This window comes from Pipra filicauda, unplaced genomic scaffold (assembly GCF_003945595.2).
Source record: "Pipra filicauda isolate LSUMZ 115617 unplaced genomic scaffold, ASM394559v2 scaffold757_size155077_pilon, whole genome shotgun sequence".
Taxonomy (NCBI): domain Eukaryota; kingdom Metazoa; phylum Chordata; class Aves; order Passeriformes; family Pipridae; genus Pipra; species Pipra filicauda.
In genome coordinates this window covers 1-21,727 of record NW_024104928.1, presented here as the reverse complement: position 1 = coordinate 21,727, position 21,727 = coordinate 1, and the positions used below count along the sequence as shown (strand labels likewise).

The following is a 21,727-nucleotide window of genomic DNA, read 5'->3' as shown; positions in this document are numbered from 1 at the left end:
ACCTCGGGACAAATCTAGTGGAGGATGGAAGAGGAACATCCCGGATGGAAAAGGGTTGAGACCCACCAAACCAAAAGGTGTGGGGTGCAGGAGGCCACAGAGGAGACCCCCTGCCAAAATAAGGCAAGAAACTCAGCTTTAGGCCAAATAGGTGGGTGATGCCAGAATAGACTTCCCTGAGGACAAGAGATTTTAGTCTCCTGCTGAGTTATCCCAAGGGTAAAGCTCACCCAACCAATTCCCTGCTGTTCCCATGGGACACAATTCAAACACCCCACACTTGACCCATCATGGCCTTAAGATTCCACATAAAGTATGTGTGTGGACACTCCTGGGGTAGGATTTCAAGACTGGGAAGTCTGGGAGTTCCTGTCAGCCTTGATTTTTAGGGAATGCTGCTAAAAGGAGTGCAAAGGTACAGAAATGTAAAGCTCTGGAAGTCTGTTCTCCTTTGGGGTTGAGAGGCTCATGGACAGACACGAACAGCAAAATGAAAATTCATTTTAAAAATAAATAAATTATCAGGCTTTTGGTCAAAAGCCTGATGATGATGATGATGATGATGATTATCATCACCCTTTAGATAATCAGGGCTGTAAGTCAAGGCTACAAACTCTCAGGATCTCGACAAAAGCAACGCTGCGAAGGAACCCAAAAGTGACGGCACAAACTTCCCAAAATATGACCAAACCATCTTCTGGCTCAGCCCAGCTGCCTAAAACTCCAAATCCACGCTCTCCAACTGCCCACCAGCAGCTCCTCCTGGAGGTGGAGCCCCTGGATTTCTCACCTTGAAGGTGGTGGTCCCGTAGAGCTTCGTCGTGTGCACGGTTTCCGGAAGCACGTTGGTGATGTTGGTGATGAATTCCTCGAGGAACTTGCAGGATTTCTCCAGATGGGTCGTGTTTATAATAATCTGCACGAGCTGTAAAGGCAAAAAAACAAAAAAAAGGGGGGTTCAACCGTGGTGCTCACAAAGCCAGAGAGGTTAAATCCGAGGTTAAATCCAAGGAATTCTGGCGTGAAAAGCTGGCGCTGTGCAAACACAGCGAGCTTTGCTCCGGACTCAAAGTGTCTCCTCCTTAACCAACAGCAGAAACTTAAATAAAAGATAATTTGGGGGTGAAAGCCTTTCCCATGACAGCCACTGACACCACGGGAGATGATTATTTCTAATGACTTTCCTACACTCAGCTGTCACTCAGGGCTCGTGTCAGCCCTGCCCGAGCACGACAGGCCTCCCAAAAAAAAACTGCCCTGACAAATCAGAAGGCAAAAAAAAGTCTTCTGTCTGCCAATGAACCCTAAATAACCCACACCTGGAGTGACACCCAGCAGCATCACACTGAGGCAAAACAAAGAAACCACGAGGTTTGACTTTTGGGAGGGTGCTGGTGGCGACCAGATCTCTCCCAGACCCAGAAGGCATCATAATGCTGGATTAATTATAATTGTTGTAGGACTATTATTAAGTTATAATTGAATTGCTGGAGCGTGGTGTGGTCGTCTGGAGCCACCTCCTCTACAGGAATGGTTTTGAAACACTCACAAATCTGAATGAGATTGGATTAATCAGTGATTTCAGTGGTTTAGGCACAGGAACATTGAAGTGACACTACAAAAGATCACAGAGTCCAACTCTTGGTGGTGCTGGATGACGTGGGAAGGGTGACGGTCACATCAGGGAGGTTCAGTGTGGATATCAGGACAACTAAGTCATTGGGAAGGTGGTGCAGGACTGGAAGAGGGTGCCCAGAGAAGCTTTGGGACCTCTCTTTAGGAGAAAGGAAAAGTCAGGTAAGAAATCCACGGTTGGTATGATCCAAGTGAGCGATGATCCCAATCCCAGGGGGAGGATGGAGCAGAGGAGACTGAGGGGAGACCTCAGTGCAGTTCAACTGCCTGGGCAGGGGCAGAGGAGGGGCAGGGACTGAGCTCTGCTCTGGGGGGACCAGGGACAGCCCCAGGGAATGGCTGGAGCTGTGTCAGGGCAGGCTCAGGTTGGATCTCAGGCAAAGGTTCTTCCCCCAGAGGCTGGTTGGGCACTGCCCAGGCTCCCCAGGGCAGTGGGCACAGCCCCAAGGCTGCCAGAGCTCCAGCAGGGTTTGGCTGATCCTCTGGGGCACAGGGGGGGACTCTTGGGGCTGGGCCTGTGCAGGGTTGAGGGTTGGACTGGGTGGGCCTTGGGGGTCCCTTCCAGCTCAGGATGTTCTGGGATCTGTGAAATCCTGGCTGGGCTGAGCTGGGTGGAAGGAGACACCTCCACTCATGTTCATGGTCCTTTTATTTGTAGAGGAGTAGTGAGGTACTGACCAGCAAAACAGGTTGGAAGATCAGCTTAGCCAGGATGGTGGAGACATTCCTGGCCAGGATAAGGCAGGACTGGGATTGTCCTCCTCTTACATGTGCTCTTTGAGCTGTGCAGGACATGTTTGGCTGATCCTCTGGGGCACAGGGTGGGACCTTGGGAATGGTCCTGTGCAGGGCTGAGGGTTGGACTGGCTGATCCCTGGGGGTCCCTTCCAGCTCAGCATATCCTGGGATTCCGTAACACCTCAGAGGTCCCTTCCAGCCAACGCTTCTTCGATTTCAGTCCCATTTTTATTTTTAAGAAATTAAATTATCACCTATTTGAACTCCTCATGTTTTTTACCTGTTTTTTACCTAAATGCCTTACAGGGGTTACTGGGAGTGTTCTAACCCCTGAATTCCTCAGGTTAATTTTTATTCTCCAGTTTTTGCCTCCAAACAAGTGCTCATCTGTGTTCCCCCGTGCCACCACAATCAGGATGTATTTTCCTGCAGTTCCAAGTCAATTAAACATTTCCAACTGTCTGAAATTCCTCCTAAACCTCTTCCCTGATCATCAGAATGGTCCAGATCAGCTTGAAATCACAGCTTTGAAAGCTCTGAATGCTCTGATTCTCTTCCACCACTTGCTATGAGCTTTCCTGCTCCCTCTGGGGCTCCTTCAAGTTCTGATTTTCTCTTCAGTTTGGGAGGGTAAGACCTTGTTGAGCAAGACCTTCTTGTTGTCCAAGACCTTCCTGTTGGGGGGTCTTTTCTTAAGGGAATCCTTAAGGTTGGAAAAGACCTCTGAGATCACCAAGGATTTGAGGAATTTTCAAAGGAAAACACCCCGTGCTTCCATTTGGCCAAACGATGGTTTCACAAAGACAAGAGGAAGGAAGGGATGAAGATGCTCAAGGTGGATTTTCTTCAACCAAATTAGGAAAAAAAAATGATGAGAGAGAGAGAACCCTGGGAGAGAGCAAGGAGTACCTTGGGAAGTGAGTGAAAAAATGGCCAGAGATGTAAATCTATAGTGTTGAAAAAGCACCGAACTCCCCAAACTCACCTCCCAAACTTCCCAATCTCATATCCTAAACTTCCCAAACTCCCCTCCTAAACTCCCCAAGCTCATTTCCATAGGGAATTTACAGTGTCCAGAGAACAGGACACATTCCTACAGTTCAGCCAATTAAAGTCTATTAATATCTACTTATTTAATAACCACACAGAGGTCCCACCACTGTCTCCATCTGCCCTGGGGATCCCATGTTCCCACAGAACCATGATTTATGTGCATTAAACTCGTCAGAAATCCGATTTTGCCCAGAAAAAAAGCATGGATCATGAAAAGAGAATCCCCAAATTGTGTTTGTGCTGTAACAATCTGCAGAAATGGCCTCTAACATCAGCTATAAATGGGATTACCCCCCACTCCATCCTCTCAGAGCTCCCACTCGGCTTTCCCAGTGCTCCCTAAGCTCCTCTGACTTTAATTCAGATACAGAACATTCCCCAAAATCAAAGGAGTGGAAAATTCAGAAACAACAGCAGAAAAGCTCCTCTTTCCCACAACACAAAGTGTTTCCTGCTCCGTGGTTCCATCGCTGTTTTCCAACCGAATATTTCACAGTAACGCTCCAAACCCCCTTCTGTCACCCTGCCCTGGAAATCATGGAATAACAGAACGGTTTGGGTTGGAAGGGACCTTAAAGACCATCCAGTCCCATCCCCTGCCATGGGCAGGGACACCTTCCATTATCCCAGGTTGCTCCAACCTGGCCTTGGACACTTCCAGGGATCCAGGGGCAGCCACAGCTTCTCTGGGAAATTTATTCCAGTTCCTCACCACCCTCACAAAGAAGGATTTCTTTCCAATATCCAATCTAAATCTTCACTTTTCCAGTGGGAAGCCATTCCCCCTCATCCCTTGTCCCTCTCCAGCTCTCCTGGAGCCCTTTAGGCCCTGCCAGGGGCTCTCAGCTCTCCCTGGAGCCTTCTCTTCTCCAGGGGAACCCCCCCAGCTCTCCCAGCCTGGCTCCAGAGCAGAGGGGCTCCAGAATCATGGAATGGTTTGGGTTGGGACTGTCAATCCTGCTGATTCCAGGCTCTGCCATGGGCAGGGACACCTTCCACTAGACCGGGTTGCTCCAACCTGGCCTTGGACACTTCCAGGGATCCAGGGGCAGCCACAGCTTCTCTGCCCAACCTGGGCCAGGGCCTCCTCACCCTCCCAGCCAGGAACTCCCTCCCAATATCCCATCTAACCCTGTCCTCTGGCAGCTGGAGGCCGTTCCCCCTTGTCCCACCACCCCAAACCCACGTCCCACCTCCGTCAGCCCCACGTTTCTCCTCTTGATGACCGTCTGTAAACAGTTGCTCAGCGTCCGGGTCAGCAGCAGGTTCGTGGATTTCCGGATCATGTCGTCGACCTCGGTGGAGCTGGAAAAGGGGGGAATTGCAAGAGAGGTTTGCAAAATAGTCCATGAAAAGAAAATCATCTTTGTCCCCTTCCTTCTCAACACTCTCCCACCTCACCTGTCGTCGTCCATGCAACGCTTACAGCTGCTGACATACTGATATATATGGAAATTCCAACTGTTTAGGTCAGGAAGGGGGACTAACAAGTCCTAAACCTGAGCCTCAGATACAGAACATTCCCCAGAATCAAAGGAGTGCAAACTTCAAAAACAACAGCAGAAAAGCTCCTCTTTCCCACAACACAAAGAGTTTCCTGCTCCGTGGTTCCATCGCTGTTTTCCAACTGAATATTTCACAGTAACGCTCCAAACCCCCTTCTGCCACCCTGCCCTGGAAATCACGGAATAACAGAATGGTTTGGGTTGGAAGGGACCTTAAAGACCATCCAGTCCCACCCCCTGCCATGGGCAGGGAAGCCCAGGTTGCTCCAACCTGGCCTTGGACACTTCCAGGGATCCAGGGGCAGCCACAGCTTCTCTGGGAAATTTATTCCAGTTCCTCATCACCCTCGCAGGGAAGGATTTCTTTCCAATATCCAATTTAAATCTTCACTTTTCCAGTGGGAAGCCACTCCCAGTTGTCCTGTCCTGTCCTTCCATGTACATCCCCGAGCCTCTCCAGCCCAAGGAAGAGCTGCCCATGGGCACCAGCAAAACCCTTGTGGCCAAGCCACTGCCCTGCACTGGAGACCTGCATGTTCAGCACAGAAGGGAAAAGATCTCCAGTGGGGGAAAAACCGACTCAAATATCCCAAAATACCCCTCTCAACCTTCCCATGGCTTTTTAACTGCGTCATAAAACCACGGAATGGTTTGGGTTGGAAGGGATTTAAAAAGCTACCTATTTCCCACCCCCCTGCCACGGGCAGGGACACCTTCCACTAGACCAGGTTGCTCCAACCTGCCCTTGGACACTTCCAGGGATCCAGGGGCAGCCACAGCTTCTCTGCCCAACCTGTGCCAGGGCCTCCCCACCCTCACAGCCAACAATTCTTTTCCAATATCCCATCTTTCCCTGCCCTCTGGCACTGGGAAGCCATTCCCTGTGTCCTGTCCCTCCATCCCTTGTCCCCAGTCCCTCTCCAGCTCTCCTGGAGCCCCTTCAGGCCCTGCCAGGGGCTCTCAGCTCTCCCTGGAGCCTTCTCTTCTCCAGGGGAACCCCCCCAGCTGTCCCAGCCTGGCTCCAGCCCTCGGAGCATCAGACTGGAAGCTCCTACAACACATTCCTGCCCTTTTCCAGGTGGTTGCAACTTCGGCATCGCTGGAATTTGGGAGTTTGTCTTTGTGCCCCTCCAACATGTGGCCGGTGGCACCTCTCCTTTCCGAAGGAAGTTTGGGAAACCCGCCCTGCCAGAGGCTCCTTTGATCTACCCTTGGCCCTGCATTAGCCCTGACACCACGGGCTTTGCCTCCAGCAGGAGAGGGCACAGGGAATTCCCCCCGGGAATGCTGAGACGTGTTAATAACTTGGAGGCTCCCGGTAAATGGAGCCCGTGACCTTTGGCTCCTGCTCCTGCTCCACCTGACAAAGGGGCCACGGCACAAAGCTGGGATTGACAGGAGAAACAAAAGCAATCCCTGAGGTTTCCTCGCTGCTGGGGGATGTTGGGATGCTGCTGTTGGAGTTCCTGCTGGGCTGGGAACGGGCACTGCCCGCCCGTGTCCCGCTCCCACTTCCCAAATTTCTGTGCCTGTTTAATGCTGGCTCGGTGCATCTGCTCCAAGTGCTGCTCCAGCAGGGCCTGATGCTCAGGAAGGCAGGACTGAGCCTCCTCCAGCAGGGATTCTGTGCCCACAGCAGCTCCTGGAACTGCTCATCCTTCCCATATTCCGGCATCACTCAGTCAGCTCCTTTTCTGAAGTTATTCCGGCCCTTCCTTGTGCTGCTGCCCGGGAATTGCACTGAAATCCCTCAAACTGGGCCATTCACTTCAGAGTTGGGCTCTGTGGGTCCCTTCCAGTTCTGAATATTCCTTGATCCTGTGAAATTCCCGGGAGAAGTGGCAAACACTGCTGCCCATCCGCATCCCTGAGCAAAGCCACGACCGGAATTCCAGGAGAAACCCGTGTCCTGCTGCCTTTTCCCAAGGAAAAGCCCAGCTGCACAACCCCCCTGCCACACTGCACTGCCCAACAGGTTCCTCCAACATTTCCTTTTTCCCTGATGTTTAGAAGTTGGCTTTTCCAAGCTAAATGGTTCCACTGTCTGCTTCCCAGGTGGACACAGTGGAGCAGGACCAGCAGCTCCCGAGAACTTAAATCCAAAGCCAGCAGCCAAAATCTCAGTGTGGGTCCCTTTTAGATCATCACTGACCCCAGGGAGTTTATTTTCCTCCTGCTATCTCACTTCATGTCCCAGAAGGACCCCTTGGCTCCTTCTCCCAGGGTTTTGACGTGTCCAAGGTGATGCAATTGGGTTTTATAAACCATGGAAGAGAAATCAAAGGCAGAAGGGAGGAGAAGAAACCAGTGAATGGGTTTTCCTGGGCTCTGTGCTTATGGGAAGGGCTCTCAAAGCAGGTTTTAGTCAGAGATAAGTTAAAAAAACAATTCAAACATAAACCCCAAACCCCAACATGCCACTCCCCCCAGGCTGTCCATCGTATCCCAGGAAAAACCAGAGATCCCAGTCCACTCCAGCAGACAACACAAGGGTTAAATACAGCCAGAGCAACCAAATCCAACCCTGGTTTGGATCTAGGGATGGTAAAAAAGACACCTGAGGAGATGCAAAGCCAGCTGTGACACTGGAGGGGGGTGGGAAAACTGGGAAGGGGATGGGGAAGCAGAAAGGGCTGGATCCATGTTCAGAGGGGTGGAAAAAAGTGTGTAGAGAGCAAAAAATACACAAAGTTGAATCCTGGTACAAACACTGAGGGTCTTTTGGGATTGGAGAAGGACTTTGGACAAGGGATGGAGGGACAGGACAAGGGGGAGTGGACTTAAGCTAAGGAGGGTGAGTTGGATGGGATATTGGGAAGGAATTCCTGGCTGGGAGGGTGGGGAGGGGCTGGGATGGAATTCCCAGAGAAGTTGTGGTTGCCCCTGGATCCCTGGAAGTGTCCAAGGCCAGACTGGAGTAACCTGGGATAATGGAAGGTGTCCCTGCCCATGGCAGGGGGTGGAATGAGATGATCTTTAATGTCCCTTCCAACCCAAAGCATTCCATGATTCTACCATTTTCCTTAGGAAATCCTGAGATGCAACACACAGGGAGTCACAGAGGATGGTGGAGGTTGGAAGTGCAGGTGGTACCTGGAGCTCCAGGAATCGACTGGAACCCCGAAAGCCCGGATGAAAACCCCGGGATTTGGACACGACGTCAGCTTTTCCTCACTAAACCGACACAGCAACCGAATCTACAGGGCTGGAAAAGCTTGGGTTTAAAACCCAAATGTCAACCTGTCACCAGGGAATCCCAATCCAACACGGGAGGCACCGCCTGGCTGCGGGAACGCCCCGGGACCCTCACGCTCCCGGCAGGATCCGGGTGCTGCTGCTCTGCCAGGGCTGTGGGGTCACCAACCCCTTGGGAGCCCAGGGCTGGCTGCAATCTCTCACTGATCTGCAGGAACATCCCCCCCCACCTCCAGGGCAAGGACAAGCTCAGGAATTCCAGGCTGCTTCTATTTCTTCAAAGAACTTCAAACCGAGCTTTCTCCCTGTCCCGGCGGCGTTCCTGCCCGTTCCCGTGGAATCTCAGAATCCTAAAGTTTGGAAAAGGCCTCTAAGACAACGAGGCCAGCTGCCATCCCCCAGCACTGCCAAGGCATGTGCAAGCACTAAATCATGTCCCCAAAGTGTCACATCCACAGGGCTTTTAAATCCCTCCAGGGATGGGGACTCCACCACTGCCCTGGGCAGCTGGGCCAGGGCTGGAGAACTTTTTCCATGAAGAAATTTTCCCAATATCCAACCTAAACCTCCCCTGGTACAACATTTCTTCATGCTCTATCTCCCATGGGCTCCACACACCAAGTAAGGACAAAATGGAAGCATTCCATGAAAAGGCCCATGGCAGGGGGTGTGAAATGAGATAGTCTTGGATGCTCTGGAGCCAGGCTGGGAGAGCTGGGGGGGTTCCCCTGGAGAAGAGAAGGTTCCAGGGAGAGTTGAGAGCCCCTGGCAGGGCCTGAAGGGGCTCCAGGAGAGCTGGAGAGGGACTGGGGACAAAGCATGGAAGGACAAGACAAGGGGAATGGCTTCCCAGTGCCAGAGGGCAGGGCTAGATGGGATATTGGGAAGGAATTGCTGGCTGGGAGGAATCTGATGCATCAGCTCCCAACTGGTGGGATTTAGCAGTGCTGGGGTTGTTCCCAACCCTCCACGCTCAGCCTACAACCAGGAGCAGCTGCAGCACTCCCACCCCCCCAGGAACACAGGAGCAGCAGCACGAGCTGCCAAAGAAACTCCATTTACCTCCTCTCTCCCACAGCCAAATTCCAAAGGTCCTCCCTGATTTTAGTTCTTCAAACCTCTCATTTTTAGACCATTTTCTTTTTACTAACTTGACATGTTTCAATCCTTCTCAGTGCTTTGCATCCCGAGTTCTTTCAGGATTGGTGCTTAGTTTGCAAAGCAACCCACCTCAAACCCAAACAACTGAAGTCTTGGTAGATTAGAGCTCCCATCCCATCCCTTCCACCCACTGTTTCCCAAAGATATTCCCTGTCTTTTCAATGGGAAATGCCACTGGAAAAAGAGGAAGCCTTCCAGTGAGCAGATACTTTTCAAGACAACCTGATGAACTCAAAACACACTTGTAACAGAGAGGAAACCGCTGAATTTATAAAGGGGGTTTTCTTTCTCTTAATTATTTAAGAGAAATAATTTATAAGTCCTATAAATCCACACGGGGCTCCAAATTTTCTTCAAACACACGAAGAGCAAAAGAACTTTCACAGGAGCAGCAACATAAAGGGGGAAAACTCCTGTCAACAAACACGAGGAGGGAGTTTAAAAAGAAAATAATTACGAAAAAATAATAATTAGGGGGAAAAAGAAAAAAAAAAGAGAGCTCCATTTTCCACCCCGGGCTCTGCTCTTTGGGAAAAGAGCTCGGAATCTTGAAGGGAACTGTCTGGGTTAATGACAGCTGATGTCCTGTATCCCGTGGCAGTAGCTGTGACCTCCAGGCCCCCCGTGACTGACGGGCTGACCCCGATCGCTCCGGGGTGTGACAGAAATGACAACCAAGGAAGAAAAAGAAAGGGAAAGAGAAAGGAAACTGGCTGCCGGCTTTGTAGCCAGGCTCCCTAATAAAACCTAATTCAAGCTGTCAGGGTGAAATGAAGAAAGTGTCAACAGGGGTTTTCAGAGAAATATTCCAAATGTTTGGCTGGCAAAAGGCAGAGCCGGGCTCCCATCCCCCCAGTTCCTCAGAAAGGGCTGGAAAAGCCGATGTCGAAAGGAATTTTAATAACCTGCCCAAGGGGACCCCCGAGGAGGGACCCCAAGGGGACGGTTTTCCTCCCTTCCCTGACAAGGCCAATCATCCCAGTAATGGTGAGGGGCACAGGGCTGGGGGTGGGGGCAGCGCCAGGGGAGGGGTTGGGTGAAAGCAGCGTCCGTGTGAAACCGGAGCGAGGTGTCGGCCCCAGAAACCGAGAGGCTTCATGGTGACCCCCGGGTTAAGAGCCCCGGGAGCCACCAAAGAGAACAACCTGCCACTGGTGAAAGGCTGAGGGGGAACGTGGGGAGAGGAACGTCCCGGGATCCCACAGAGACCACGGAGCTGCCGCGGCCTCCGGTGGGAGGGGGAGAAGAAAGTGCCTCCCCAGATCAGTGTCCCTGGCTGGGAGGGAGGGAATTCAGACCCTGAAGGGCCTCGTGTGGGCTCCAAAATGTCTGGGGAGGGCCCAGAGCCCTGGCCCAGCTTCATGTCAGCGCCGGGGTAATCGTGGAATGGCTCGAGTTGGAAGGGATTTTAAACCTCATCTCGTTCCAACCCCCTGCCATGTGCAGGGACACCTTCCATTATCCCAGGTTGGACAGGCCTTGGAGCAACTTCCTGAACACTTCCAGGGATCCAGGGGCAGACACAGCTTCTCTGCCCAACCTGGGACAGGGTCTCACCACCCTCACACCCAACAATTCCTTCCCAATATCCCATCCATCCCTGCCCTCTGGCACTGGGAAGCCATTCCCTGTGTGCTGTCCCTCCCTGCCTTGTCCCCAGTCCCTCTCCAGCTCTCCTGGAGCCCCTTTAGGCCCTGCCAGGGGCTCTCAGCTCTCCCTGGAGCCTTCTCTTCTCCAGGGGAACCCCCCCAGCTCTCCCAGCCTGGCTCCAGAGCAGAGGGGCTCCAGCCCCAGGAGCATTTCCAGGGCCTTCTCTGGACTCTCTCCAGCAGCTCCATGTCAGGTCATGACCAGGATATGAAACCCTCCTCCTGCAACTCCCACCTCTTGCTAGTAGAGCTCTGCACGTGGAAGGGAAGAAAGATCCTTCCATCCAGTAAAAATCCGGAAGGGAAGAAGCATCCCTGCATCCAGTAAAACCCTTGGTGTCAATTTTTCTGCCTCTACCAAGCTGGAAACGATTCCGAGTGCAAGAAAAAAAAGCACCAACTCGCAGTTTCTGGCAAATACAGTTGGTTTTCAACCTCACACACGTACACAGGGATAAAACCAGCATCAAAGCACCTTGGGATGGGGAGAGAGGAGGGTAAACACGTGGAATATTTTGCAGGCTTTTAAAAAACAACAAAAAAAAATCGCGTTATTTGTATGTAAACTCCCAGGAGAAGCAAGAAAAACAAAGCCCCGAAACCAGGAGCCGAAACTCATTAAGGCACAAAAATCCAAACCCCCCCCTCCCCCCCAGAGCCTTCCTGACAACACATCCCTGGAATCACGGGATTCCCAGTCTGGGGGAGGGCCAAGGGGAGGTCAGAGATGTTCTAGGAGGCCCTGACCCAACGAGGAGTGGACACCACCACCTCTCTTGAGACAACCAGGTTCATTTATTTCCCACAACTCCAGAAGCTTTTCGGAGGAAACGGCTCCCTCAGTTTTTCTACAGCTGGGGTTGTCCTGGGCTGTTTTCCCTGGAAGTGTCCAAGGCCAGGTTGGAAGGGGCTTGGAGCAACCTGGGCTAGTGGAAGGTTGCCCAAGTGCCCATCCACCATGGCAGGGGGTGGCACTGGATGACTTTTAAGCTCCTTTCCAACCCAAACCATTCCATGACCTTCCCCTCCTCGAGGTAGTTTTGAAGACATGACCAGCCCTTGGAAGATGCCATTGCTCCAATGAAGCCACCAACCACCTCCAGCCTGGCCAGGGTTTATCCAAACAGCTGAACAACAGGAAAAGTTGAGGAAAAGAATTTATATTTTAAACCTCTGAGCTCTCTGAGTGCAAAGAACCCCGGGTGTGAATGTCCTACCTCAGGTGAAGGTCCTCCGAGAACTTCAGGCAGGCGTAGATGAATTCCTTGATCTGATTGTAAACTTTAGGCACAAACTCGGAGAAGGGGAACTTCTTTGGAAAGGGTTGCTGTAAAAAAACACAGGAGAGAATTCCATGCAAGAGCAGCCATCCACCAGGAGACAAACGACTGCTTTCCAGCAGCGCGTTCCCAGCGGTCGGATCGATTCCAGGATTTAGCCAAAGAGACAACAAGGCATTTCTGGGGTGTTGGATAAACACTTCAGCCCAGTGAAAGGCCACAGAATCACTTACAAATGCAGTGCAGGAGGGGTTTGGAGCCTGGAAAGAGATTTGCAGCTCGGAGGGAGCAGGCAGAAAACAGGACCCTCATTCCCTCTCCCAAATCCCTCCCTCACAGGAAAACACCCCCTGGGAGAACTCCCTGATGCTTCTCTCCCATCATGCACGAGGTGTTTTGCTTGGTCACCTCCCCCAGGTGCTGCCAAAGGTGAGAATTTGCTTAAAACACCAAAAACCAACAGGAAACAGGTTTTCCTACCCCAAATTTCCCATCCAGCTCTTCCCCGCAGCAGGGGGAGGTGCAGTGACACAGTAAGACCCTGGACCCCGTGACTTAATTTTGGGGGAAGGACAAAGACTTCCTGAAATCTGGATCAGACCCCCTCCAATTCCTAATGAATTTCCCCATGGATGGAGTTTCCTGGGTGCCAGAAGGCCAAGCAGGATTTAAGGGACACTGGCTCCATCAGACTTGGATACACATCGGTTTTGGGAGCAGGCACTGGTAGAAAAGCCAAGATACACCACCCTGTTGGGCTCTTTTTCTTTAAATATGAGATTAAGACAAATAAAAGTCAAGAACATGGTTCAAAAAATGGGAATAATACCAGTGGAAGTGGATATTTTTAGTCTCCTGTGCGTTGCAAGGACTGCTCAGCTGATTGCACACCCTGAGATGAAAACAAAACCAACGAGGTTTTCCTCATCCACACCTGGAGAAATGCAACACATGGAAGGGATATTTGCTCTGTTCCCTGGTCCTGCTTTCTTTTCTTGCTGTTTATTTGGTGTGGGGAGGTGGATTTGGGTGATTTTTGATGCTCCCATTTGCAGTTCTCCACGTCCCTGATGAGGGTGTGGGGTTTTCCCGCGCCAGCGGCCACACGAGGCCGTTTTCCCCATTCCAAGACTCACTCCAAGACTCACCTTTTCAAGTTCAGCGTCCTGGAATGGGAACTGTCCAACTACTTTCTTATAAAGTTCTTCATTTGACACCGGGATGGGGCTGTAGTTGTCTGAGTCAAGTATATTTCTAGGAAAAGGAAAGAAAAGTCAGGAAGAAAGCTCTGGTAGGAGAGGACCCACAGCTCTACCGGGTCAGGAAGCTCCCAGGAGGAGGTGCCAGTCCAAGATGGGATCCCACAAACCCACAGGAGCAGCACAGGGATGTGCCACTGATGTCCCGAGACACCCACGGCTTGGTGATGGAGCAAGGGCACAATATCATGGAATCATGGAATGGGTTGGGTTGAAGGGACCTTAAAGACCATCCAGTGCCACCCCTGCCATGGGCAGGGACACCTTCCACTAGACCAGGTTGCTCCAACCTGGCCTTGGACACTTCCAGGGATCCAGGGGCAGCCACAGCTTCTCTGGGAAACCTGGGACAGGGCCTCCCCACCCTCACACCCAGCAATTCCTTCCCAATATCCCATCTATCCCTGCCCTCTGGCACTGGGAAGCCATTCCCTGTGTCCTGTCCCTCCCTGCCTTGTCCCCAGTCCCTCTCCAGCTCTCCTGGAGCCCCTTCAGGCCCTGCCAGGGGCTCTCAGCTCTCCCTGGAGCCTTCTCTTCTCCAGGGGAACCCCCCCAGCTCTCCCAGCCTGGCTCCAGAGCAGAGGGGCTCCAGCCCTGGCAGCAGCTCCGGGGCCTCCTCTGGACTCTCTCCAGCAGCTCCATGTCCATTTTCCACACTAACTTTACTGCAACCCCAGATTTTTGCATCCTTCCAGCTCCTGAGTGTCCATGTGAGCTCCATAATGAAACCATGAATTTGTCCAGCACACACAGGATCCCCGCAACTCTATTTAAACTGGCTCTCCCTGCTCCAGGAGAAGTCCAGGATCTTACTGAACCTTACTGCTGCCCAAAATTTAAACATGAACTCGCAATTATGGTGCTTTCCCCATCCCTGGAAGTGTCCAAGGCCAGGCTGGATGGGGCTTGGAGCAACCTGGGATGGTGGAAGGTGTCTCTGCCCGTGGCAGGGGGTGGAACAAGATGAGCTTTACCCCTTCCAGCCCAACACATTTGTGATTCTCTGATTAATCCCTCGAAAGATTTTATTTAGGGGCCAAAATGCCTCCGTGAGGGGCATCTCCTGGGTCTGCTGGAAGAGCCTCTTACCTGAAAACTCCTGACCATTTCTTCAGGAGGGTTTCACTGTACTGGTCCTGGATCTCCAACAGCATGTCAAAGAGCTGGTTCACTGGGAAGCCATAGCCCTGGGATGAGGGAAGAGAGAAACTTCAGGAGGAAAAGAAGCCACCAACAGGTAGGTGATTTATTTTCTCTGTTCAACAGGGAGCACGTGGGCAAACCCTCCTCTACCCCCAGCCCAGAGGTGAATGGTGCTGGTGGAGGGATTTAGGGGCTGATTTACCAAGGGTAGGACCAAGGACTACCAAAGGTTTGGTCCTTGGCCACTCTGAGGCACCAAGCAAAGCAGGTTGTCCATCAGGTGCCACAATCCATGCACTGACATGCCAAAAAAGAAGCCAGGTCACCACATCCAGCCCCCAGCAGGTGTTGAACCCTGTGGTGGGCACATCTGTGAGCAGCAGGACCATGGAGTGAGAGAAGGAGTGGTCCCCACCCACTGTGTACCTGGAGTGTGTCAGCAAAGAGGACAATGAGGTTCTTCAAGTCTAACACCAGGCTCGGGTCGGAGCAGTAGGACTGGAAAGAAGGGGAGAGAGGAAAACATGGGTTTAAACTGCACAACACGGAAAAAAATCCTGCCCTCGGCCCTCCTGTGTTATCTCTGGAGCGATAATAAATGCAGGGCCTAATGACCAGCAGCTTTTATCCTGCAGCAGTGTCACCCAGGGCCAGGGCAGGGGGGGTGATAAGGGTATCTCTCCTCCTAATGCCCCTCTCCAGGCTCTCCATGATGAAGAAGGACTTTGGGTGCTCCAGAGATACCTGAAGTGTCTCTAAGATTCCCCAGGAGCTGCTGGGAGAGCGAGAGGAGATGAAGCAAATCAACACCACTGTCAGAGCAGGACGCCAGCAGCTCCTCATCCAATATTTACTGTGTTGTGTCTGATGGTAATGAAGCATCAGCGGCTCGGGCTGAGGGAAAACTTCTTATATTCCAACAAATTAATGGTCAGAACTCCAACACGAGGATTTATTGTAGGTCAGGACGCTGCTCAAAACCCTAAAGACACAACTGAGCGCAGTGACAGCGCTGGTGTCCCCCCCCCAGAGTCACCCCCTGTCCCCCACGTGCTCACTCTGGACACAGAAAAACCTCCCTGTGCTGAAACATGTAAAGTCTCAGGCAGATTTTGCCCAAATATAGAATCAGGGATCACGAGCTGGAAAGAGAAGCGGATTTAAAGAGAACAGATTTAAAGCTCACTGGAAACTCCAGGAGGAACAACTCCATTAATCAATGGGAAAGGCTGGAAGACACACGTTTTCCAGCTCACTGTCCAAAAAAAAAAAGAGAGTCAGAAGGAAAGATAACGCCCTAAAGCTCTCAGAAGTGATAGAAGATGTCCCTGTCTGCGGCGAGGAAGAAAATCCAGGGACAAATTTGGCTGAACTGGAAGAACTGAAGCAACCTCCCCAAGGTGAGAGCTCCCCTCAGGCCCCAGTATGGGATGGAGGGCACTGGTGTGTGTGGGGGGAAGCTGTGCCCAGAGAAGAAGGGGTGATGACCACAGGAGCGGTGTGGGGAGATCATGGAATGCTCCCTGACTCCTGCAAAGCCCTCTCCTGGCAGCCACTTCACGCAGCAAGTTTGGCATCACTTGAAACAACCCTGGGAGGGCAACGAAGGCGAGGGGAACTGAGGAGCCCCGTGGTCGGGCCCGGCCCCCCCTCCCGGTCCCACCTCGGAGAAAATCCCACTTGAAAGGAAAACAAACACGGGTTTACAACCCGGTGGGGTGTTCAGCTCTGTTTAGGAACACGGGAGCTCAGGGGAAGGAGGCAGCTTTCCAGGCAACACGACTGCTGGGATGGACTCGGGGAACACCGGGAAGCTCCTGTGGTCCCTCAGCCCGACGAGCTCCAGGTCCAGAGAAGAGTCATGGAATGGGCTGGGTTGGAAGGGACCTTCCAGACCATCTCATTCCACCCCCCTGCCATGGGCAAGGACACCTTCCACCAGCCCAGGTTGCTCCAAGCCCCGTCCAACCTGGCCTTGGACACTTCCAGGGATCCAGGGGCAGCCACAGCTTCTCTGAGAAATTTATTCCAGTTCCTCATCACCCTCACAAACAAGGATTTCTTTCCAATATCCAATCTAAATCTTCACTTTTCCAGTGGGAAGCCATTCCCCCTCATCCCTTGTCCCTCTCCAGCTCTCCTGGAGCCCCTTTAGGCCCTGCCAGGGGCTCTCAGCTCTCCCTGGAGCCTTCTCTTCTCCAGGGGAACCCCCCCAGATCTCCCAGCCTGGCTCCAGAGCAGAGGGGCTCCAGAATCATGGAATGGTTTGGGTTGGGACTGTCAATCCTGCTGATTCCAGGTCCTGGCATGGGCCTTCCACTATCCCAGGTTACTCCAGCCTGGCCTTGGACACTTCCAGGGATCCAGGGGCAGCCACAGCTTCTCTGCCCAAACTGAGACAGGGTCTCCCCACCATCACAGCCAAGAATTCCTTCCCAATATCCCATCTATCCCTGCCCTCTGGCACTGGGAAGCCATTCCCACTTGTCCTGTCACTCCCCATGGATTATCCCCACCTGCCAAGCTGAAGTCATGAGCACGTTCTACAGAACTCGGTGTGGTTTGGAACCAGCAGCTTTTTGTGTCTGCACACAGAAATTTTAGGGTTTTCCCAGCAAAGAACCTTTGGGTTTCCCCTCACGTTCCCAGGACACCCCAACAGATGCAGATCTGCAGCCCCTGCTCTGCCAACCCCAGGGAGCTGTGGGGCATCAGGGCCTCAACACTTTGTATTTCATGGAGCCCAACAATTTAAAAACAGACTTGCAGAAACTCATTAATCACAGAACGTGCTGAGCTGGAAGGGACCCACAAGGATCATCCAGTCCAACCCCTGGCCCTGCCCAGGACACCCCAACAATCCCACCCTGTCCCTGAGAGCGTTGTCCAAACCCTCCCTGAACCAAGTCCTCAAGCACATCACAAGATTTGCCTTTTACTGTCAGAATTTTCCATCCCCCAATGAATGCTGAGCCAGCACAACATCGTGTCAGGTGATACAAAACTGGCAAAAAAAGTACATTTTTTGCAACTGGTTCTGGTTTTTTAAGCTCATTCAGGCTGTGAACTCTGAGGGAACAAGATGGTCCTGAAGGTCCCTTCCACCCCAAAGCATTCCAGGATTCTGGGATCTCGTATCAAACTGGGTCACACCCCAATGAGTCACAGTCACTGAATGTGCTGAGCTGGAAGGGACCCCCAGGGATCAGCCAGTCCCACCCTCAGCCCTGCACAGGACCATTCCCAAGGTCACACCCTGTGCCCCAGAGGATCAGCCAAACGTGTCCTGCACAGCTCAAAGAGCACATGTAAGAGGAGGACAATCCCAATCCTGCCTTGTCCTGGCCAGGAATGTCTCCACCATCCTGGCTAAGCTGATCTTCCAACCTGTTTTGCTGGTCAGTACCTCACTCCCCTTCTACAAATAAAAGGACCATGAACACACGAGTGGAGGTGTCTCCTTCCACCCAGCTCAGCTCAGCCAGGATTTCACAGATCCCAGAACATCCTGAGCTGGAAGGGACCCCCAAGGCCCATCCAGTCCAACCCTCAGCCCTGCACAGGCCCAGCCCCAAGAGTCCCCCCCTGTGCCCCAGAGGATCAGCCAAACCCTCCTGGAGCTCTGGCAGCCTTGGGGCTGTGCCCACTGCCCTGGGGAGCCTGGGCAGTGCCCAAACAGCCTCTGGGGGAAGAACCTTTGCCTGAGATCCAACCTGAGCCTGCCCTGGCACAGCTCCAGCCATTCCCTGGGTGCTGTCCCTGGCCCCTCCCCAGGGATGTGCCAAAGAGATGCTTTTTCCCCCCCGTTTTTTGGGGACAAATCAACTCCCTCTGCTGGTGCTTCTCAAAAACCATCAGTGAAATAATGAGGAGAACATAAACCCGCTGTTTGCTGCTCCAAAATACTGAGTTTTGTAGGGAAATGAAGCAAATCGGGAGGGGAAAACAGCCAGGGAATGGGAATGAGCCGTGTGCCTTCGGGTTGTTCTTTAAACAGTCATTGGAAACAGAGGGAAAGCAAGGAATAATTTTAAAAAGCCAGTATTAAAGTACATCAGATCACAGTCAAGGAAGGACATTGAGGTCCTAGAGCAGGTCCAGAGGAGAGCAACGAGGCTGGGGAAGGGACTGGAGCACAAGTGCTGTGAGGAGAGGCTGAGGGAGCTGGGGGGGCTCAGCCTGGAGAAGAGGAGGCTCAGGGGAGACCTCCTCACTCTCTGCAACTCCCTGACAGGAGGGGGGAGCCAGGTGGAATTGGGCTCTTTTCCCAGGCAACCAGCAGTGGGACAAGAGGGCTGGGTCTTGAGCTGTGCCAGGGGAGGTTGAGGTTGGAGATTAGAAAGAATTTCTTTGCAGAGAGGGTGCTCAGCCATTGGAATGGGCTGCCCAGGGAAGGGGGGGATTCTCCATCCCTGGAGGTGTTTAAGGACAGACTGGATGTGGCATCAGTGCCATGGGTTGGGAACCACGGCGGGGTTGGATCAAGGGTTGGACTTGATGATCTCGGAGGTCCCTTCCAACCCAGCTGATTCTGGGATTCTGTGATTCTACGATTCTATGATTCTGTGATCCTATGATTCTATGAGTCTGTGATTCTGTGATTCTATGATTCTATGATCCTATGATTCTGTGATTCTATGATTCTACAATTCTATGATTCTACGGTTCTACGATTTTGTGATTCTGTGAGTCTGTGATTCTATGATTCTCTGATGCTATGGTTCTATGATTCTATGATTCTATGGTTCTATGATTCTATCATTCTATGACTCTATGATTGTATGATTCTGTGATTCCATAACAATATGATCCTATGATTCTATGTTTCTGTTTCTCTGATTCTACGATTCTCTGATTCTACGATTCTCTGATTCTACGATTCTCTGATTCTACGATTCTATGTTTCTCTGAATCTATGACTCTATGATTCTATGATTCTGTGATTCTATGATTCTGTGATTCTATGATTCTGTGATTCTATGATTCTGTGATTCTATGATTCAATGATTATATGATTCAATGACTCTGATTCTATGATTCTGTGATTCTGTGATTATATGATTCAATGACTCTGATTCTATGATTCTGTAATTCTATGATTTTGACTCTATGATTCTGTGATTCTCTGATTCTGTGATTCCATGACTCTATGATTCTATGATTCTGTGACTCTGTGACTGTGATTCTGTGATTCTGTGATTCTGTGACTCTGTGACTCTGTGACTGTGATTCTCTGATTCTGTGATTCTGTGATTCTCTGATTCTATGATTCTGTGATTCTGTGATTCTCTGATTCTACAATTCTATGATTCTACGGTTCTACAATTCTGTGATTCTGTGAGTCTGTGATTCTCTGATTCTATGATTCTGTGATTCCATGACAATATGATTCTATGTTTCTGTTTCTCTAATTCTATGATTCTCTGATTCTACAATTCTATGTTTCTGTGATTCTCTGATTCTCTGAATCTGTGATTCTGTGATTCTATGTTTCTGTGATTCTATGTTTCTCTGATTCTCTGACTCTATGACTCTATGATTCTATGACTCTGTGATTCTATGATTCAATGATTATATGTTTCTATGATTCTATGATTCAATGACTCTCTGATTCTATGATTCTATGATTTTATGACTCTATGATTCTGTGATTCTGTGTCTCTCTGATTCTCAGATTCTGTGATTCTATGACTCTATGATTCTATGTTTCTATGATTCTGTGATTCTATGTTTCTATGATTCTGTGATTCTCTGATTCTATGATTCTGTGATTCTCTGATTCTATGATTCTGTGATTCTCTGACTCTGATTTTCTGATTCTGGGATTCTGTGATTCTGTGATTCTCTGACTCTCTGATTCTATGATTCTGTGATTCCATGACTATGATTCTGTGATTCTGTGACTCTGTGATTCTGTGACTCTGTGATTCTGTGACTCTGTGATTCTGTGACTCTGTGATTCTGTGACTCTGTGATTCTGTGACTCTGTGATTCTGTGACTCTGTGACTCTGTGACTCTGTGACTCTGTGACTCTGTGACTCTGTGACTCTGTGACTCTGTGATTCTGTGACTCTGTGATTCTGTGACTCTGTGATTCTGTGACTCTGTGATTCTGTGACTCCGTGATTCTGTGACTCCGTGATTCTGTGACTCCGTGATTCTGTGACTCCGTGATTCTGTGACTCCGTGATTCTGTGACTCTGTGATTCTGTGACTCTGTGACTCTGTGACTCTGTGATTCTGTGACTCTGTGACTCTGTGACTCTGTGATTCTCTGATTCTCTGGTTCTCTGGTTCTACGGTTCTACGATTCTGTGATTCTCTGATTCTGTGATTCTCTGATTCTGTGATTCTCTGATTCTGTGATTCTCTGATTCTGTGATTCTCTGATTCTGTGATTCTGTGATTCTGTGATTCTGTGACTCTCTGACTCTCTGACTCTCTGACTCTCTGACTCTCTGACTCTCTGACTCTCTGACTCTCTGACTCTATGACTCTATGACTCTATGACTCTATGACTCTATGACTCTGTGACTCTGTGACTCTGTGATTCCGTGTTTCTCTGATTCTCTGATTCCCTGATTCTCAGGGCTGAGGGACCCACAGGCTCCCACTCACCGAGTGCGTCCGGAGCGCGGCGATGGTTTTGGACAAGGCCATTTCCCACAGCTCATCCAGGTAGGCCCGGTTGACCAAGCCCTGCGTGGTGTGCAGGATGTGATCCTCCACCACGAAGAACCTGAGGACAGGGGACAACATTCCCGGCATCACATTCCGGCTCCGGAGAGACCCGGAGACATCCCCGGGCCACCCCCGCGAACGGAGACGCGGCACCGGCGCATCCGGGAACACAGGGTGGGAGGCACATTTGAAATATTTCAATGCAGGGAAAATCATTTAAATGCAGGGAAAATGCTTTAAATGTAGGGAAAAATGATTGAAACGCAGGAGAAAATTATTTAAATGCAGGGGGAAATGATTTAAATGCCGGGAAAAATGGTCTGATTGCAGGGAAGAGGGTTTTATCTGCAGGGGAAAATGTTTTATCTGCAGGGGAAAATGTTTTATCTGCAGGGGAAAATGTTTTATCTGCAGGGGAAAATGTTTT

At 51.0% G+C, this 21,727-nt stretch overlaps 1 protein-coding gene across 1 annotated transcript in view; it reads right to left on the bottom strand.

Annotated features, from left to right (window-relative positions):
• Window positions 1–21,378, bottom strand: part of LOC114001550 (exocyst complex component 6B) — a 137,965-nt gene extending 116,587 nt beyond the window's left edge. The window contains exons 1-7 of the mRNA XM_039389656.1: window positions 21,238–21,378; window positions 15,045–15,116; window positions 14,565–14,662; window positions 13,365–13,470; window positions 12,154–12,263; window positions 4,620–4,731; window positions 791–925 (exon numbers count right to left, since the gene is read on the bottom strand). Coding sequence (XP_039245590.1) covers window positions 791–925; window positions 4,620–4,731; window positions 12,154–12,263; window positions 13,365–13,470; window positions 14,565–14,662; window positions 15,045–15,116; window positions 21,238–21,378 — 774 coding nt within the window. The remainder of the gene's footprint in view (window positions 1–790; window positions 926–4,619; window positions 4,732–12,153; window positions 12,264–13,364; window positions 13,471–14,564; window positions 14,663–15,044; window positions 15,117–21,237) is intronic.
• Between the last annotated feature and the right edge of the window lie 349 nt (window positions 21,379–21,727).